General features: G+C 32.3%; 1 protein-coding gene across 1 annotated transcript; it reads right to left on the bottom strand.

Annotated features, from left to right (window-relative positions):
* Nucleotides 1-3,246: 3,246 nt before the first annotated feature.
* On the bottom strand, nucleotides 3,247-3,946 carry LOC120080788 (17.6 kDa class I heat shock protein 3-like). The gene has a single exon (XM_039035416.1). The coding sequence runs from the start codon at nucleotides 3,828-3,830 to the stop codon at nucleotides 3,351-3,353; it is 480 nt and encodes a 159-aa protein (XP_038891344.1). The 5' UTR covers nucleotides 3,831-3,946; the 3' UTR covers nucleotides 3,247-3,350.
* Nucleotides 3,947-4,386: the final 440 nt, after the last annotated feature.

Raw genomic sequence — 4,386 nt, 5'->3', positions numbered from 1 at the left:
GAAGCTGAATTTATAGCTTTGTTAGAAGCTATTAAAGAAGGAAATGGGTTAAAAGGATGGCTAAAGGACTATGGAATTAATTAGAAAATAGTAAAAATTTACTGTGATAACCAGAGCGCCATCCACTTATAAAAAAATCAGCAATTCCACAATAGATCTGAACACATAGATATTAAATTTCATTTTGTAAGAGAACAAATCGAAAAAGGAGATGTTGAAATTCTTAAAGTGCATACCATAGAACACTGTCTTAAGTTGATAGAGTTCCACAATCCTAAATAAAAAGCAAGAAAAGCTGGGATCAAACAACAAGTTCAACTAATTGTTCTTTCAAGGTAGAAAATTGAAGAGGTAAAAGACTTAATCTATGGAATAAAATTTTGTTAAGGTTGTTGTAACAAGTTGAAGAAAATATCAGCTATAAATAAGAGATTAATACTTCATATTTCTTAGAGAAAAATTAAGAAAAAAAAGTGAGTAAAGAAGTGATATCTTAGCTTGAGCATTTTTCTCTATAAATCTTCATCTTGTTCATTTTAAATAAAGACTACTCCCGACGTAGATCCTAGTGATTGAGTCGCTTTAAAAACTCACAATGAGAAAGAAAAGTATTATGAACCTTATTATGTATTATGTACCAAAATGTCAAAGGTTTAAAGTAAGGGTGTTTAAAGGGAAGTTTCAAAGGGTAATAGTGGGGTGTATCCCAAAATGCATTCATCTCTATGTTTTTTTTTTATCTTATCACTCATACCAAAAAATGAATTAAAAAATTATCACATAAAAATTTTTTATTGGATAATTTAGTAAGATGCACAAAGATAGGTGATGTTCGGATGCACTATGTATTTTCTTTAAAACAAATAGTCCTTAAGGATACTTAGGATGTTTTTTATTTTTAAAGATTAATAAGACCGTCAAAATACAAAATGACTATTTTGCCCTTCAATATAAAAACCCTCATAATTATCTTCTAAAACCTTTTTTTTTTCATTTCACCCTCATCTCTCTCAATCAAGTCTCGACTTCTTTCTCACTAGTTTCTCTTAAACTCTCTCCAGCTCTAGTATTGTTCTCCATTCTTCCAAATTTATACTAAGAATTTACATTATTGCTATAGATTTTTTTTTTTTTTTTTTTTTTTTAACAATATTGTTGTTTTGAGTTTTCTAACTTATTTTAATTTTACCGTTTTATTTTTTCAATTGCATTCTTTTACATTTTTTCTATTTTAGTGCCTTTTTTCCTCATACCTTATTGATGCGAGAAATATTTTACAGACTATTTTGGATTTTTTCTCTCATCTTCTTGTGAAAAAAAAAATATATCAACAATTATTGTTTACATGCTAGAATTTTCTCCATTTCTTAATGAACCTACCAATTCCATTTTAGTGAAACGGATTTAAATGAAAGTCGTTTGATACGTAGATTTGTCTATCAGGAGTGGAAAGTTGAAATATTTCAATAAAAATCTTCCTTCTGGTTTCTTCTTCGAGGAGAACAAGATGATTCCAGAAGCTTCTACAATCTCCTCGACCCATTTCAACAATCAATTTGGAAATTAGAATAAAAAATCCAATTAATCTAGGAGGTTGGAGAAGGTTATGAAAGAAAGGTAATATGCTAGGATTTGGAAAAGTCAAAAAGGGAATTAAGGAAAAGACCTGAAAAGCTTGAAAATATCTGGAATTTGTATGATTCATCCTAATATAAATGCTAAGTGTGCTTCAATCCCATCACATCAATATTCAACAACAAAGCTTACATTCCTTCCTTAATCACTTTATACTCTTAATTTCAACTAAAGTGGAAGAGAAAAAGCTTGAGATCAAGTCGATTGACATATCTAGCTACACATTATTGTTCTTCCTTCTGCAACTGTCGCTATTGTATTAAATAAATTCTCAAAACTAGAGTTTTGTAATTGAGGTGTCTTCCGCAATGTTTGCGACAGTGGAGAGATGAAAAAGAAATTGTGATGTATAATATTATTATGGAATTGAATGTTAATTATTTATATTATATTCACATTAGAGATATTTTTGTAGGGATCAAATCTTGAGCGAAAGGTAAGAACGCCTTGCATTTCAAAATTCGATTTTAAAAAAACAAAATATAGTAAAATAAAACAGAATAGAAGAGGATAAACATCATAATAAGCATGCATTTTAAGGGAGAAACAAAATGGATGAATAATTCTTAATTACGTAGATTCCCAAATTTTTTGAAATTTCTCAACTACGAATATCTTCTCAACGATCACCGACACCACCACAAGAATATCCTAGTTATTTTCTAAGATTACAAGAGTTGGATGAGTGGTCTCCAACACTTGGAAGAAGGAGAGGTTGAAAGATTGTAGAGAGAGTATAGAAAGGAATTATTTTGGAGGTTAGTTTATTGAATTTAGGGTTATTAAGACCAAATAGAATACAACACAACCAATGACATTTATTGAAATAACATTAATAACTCTTTATTGATGGTGATCAATTAGTTACTTTTACTATCTACGAGTTTTAAGGCATAAAATTCAATAATATTTTATATTAACTATTTTTACAATATAAATGATTTATTGAGTCATTCTTCAAGTCCATGTCGTATCAACGGAAATGTGAAAATTTTGATTAAATTTTAATATCATGTACTCTTAATTTGTGAATCTAATGTGTGTGTTTTGGTTGTTTCATGTTCCTCCTAAAACTCAAGAAGTTGGTCGACCTTGATGTCTTTCGTTACTTTAAAATATTTGTCCAAACTAAGATCGCTCTTCTACAAGACTTTTAGGGTCGAGTGCGCCCACCGAAAGCTAGTCGACCTCAACATCAGCCATCAAGAATTCGTCGTCCTAAACCTCGGCCACAAAGAGCTCGTCAAACTCGACCTCAGCCATCAGGAGCTGATCAGCCTACACCATAACATGAGACTGAGACTTCAAATTTTTTAGATCTAGTCCACTGATACTTATATTATATTGAATTTTGTATTTAGTTATAATAAAATATCTTACCAATTCACTTTCATCCTCGGTCCTAGCAAAAATCTTAACGTTGATGGATGAAAGCAATTTATATGTAATGTATAATTTTTCAATTTGTAATTGAAACAAGAAGCTAACTTTTGGATGAAACATTTGCTATGTAATATATTGGAAGAAGAATATAAACTTAAAAACAACGTTAGATTATATTCATTCTCATAAAATACAGTCAAAGACTTTTCATGTATACAAAATTATAAACATTGCAAAACACACTAACAAAATTCATTCTTCCACAATTTATTTAAGAAACATAGGCAGAATGCTGCAGAGTGCAGAACTCAGAAAGAACAATGTGGTGATGTCTAGCCAGAGATGTCGATTGACTTGATTTCTGACTTCTTCTCCACCATTTTGGGCACTGTCACAGTCAGCACTCCATTCTCCATGTTGGCCTTCGCCTCCTCAACTTTAGCATTCTCCGGCAGCCTGAATCTCCTCGAGAACTTCCCACTGCTTCGTTCGATTCTATGCCATTTGTCGTTCTTCTCCTCTTGCTCTTTGCTTCTCTCCCCACTGATTTGCAGCACTTGGCCCTCTTCCACTTCAACTTTGACTTCTTCCTTTTTGATTCCAGGAAGATCGGCCTTGAAGATGTGGGCTTCTGGGGTTTCTTTCCAGTCGATGCGAGTGTTGGCAAAAGCAGAGGTCTCACGAGCAGAGGAAGGGAGGTTGGCCAATGAGCTTGAAAATGGGAATCCTTCGAAGGGATCCCAAACGTCCAATGAAAAGGGGTCGAAGACGTTGCTCCGGCGGCCACCGAAAATGCTTGGAATCAGAGCCATGGTCGTTCAAGTTCAAAGCAGAGGATAACAAGAGAGAAGAAATGGATTTAATTGACAAAGTTTGCTTGAAATGGTGTATTGTTTGCTGCTAACTCCCAAGGATGGCTTCCTAGTGGGGAGTTGAAACATTTAAATAAGTGGGCAGAGAACATATTTTAGAAATTTCTGGAAAGAAAAAGTTGCTTCTGGTTTATTCTTGGCGAAGAAGACGATTCCACGAGCTTCTTCTACCATGTTCTCGACCCATTTGGACTCTTCAATTGGGGTTCAGTCATACCATTTTCTTGGGCCTTTCAATTGGGCTTTCTTTCATCCAAATTAAATAAAAAAAATATTTTTATATAAAAAATTCTTTTGGTCATATATATCATAAATATTTTTACAAAAGGAGGGTTTTAGTGTTAATTTTGGACGGTTTTACCCTTTTCTTATTTCTTATATCCAATTTTTATGTATTTTTTTTTTCCATATTTACAAAGCTCCTTACAAGTAGAGAGAATATGCATTTATTATGGAGAGAGAAAATATATTTAATATGTTTTTTTTCTCATTTTCT

This window comes from Benincasa hispida, chromosome 7 (genome assembly GCF_009727055.1).
Source record: "Benincasa hispida cultivar B227 chromosome 7, ASM972705v1, whole genome shotgun sequence".
NCBI classification, from domain to species: Eukaryota; Viridiplantae; Streptophyta; class Magnoliopsida; order Cucurbitales; family Cucurbitaceae; genus Benincasa; species Benincasa hispida.
Note: the sequence above shows the minus strand (reverse complement) of the source record. Positions and strands in the feature narration are given on the sequence as shown.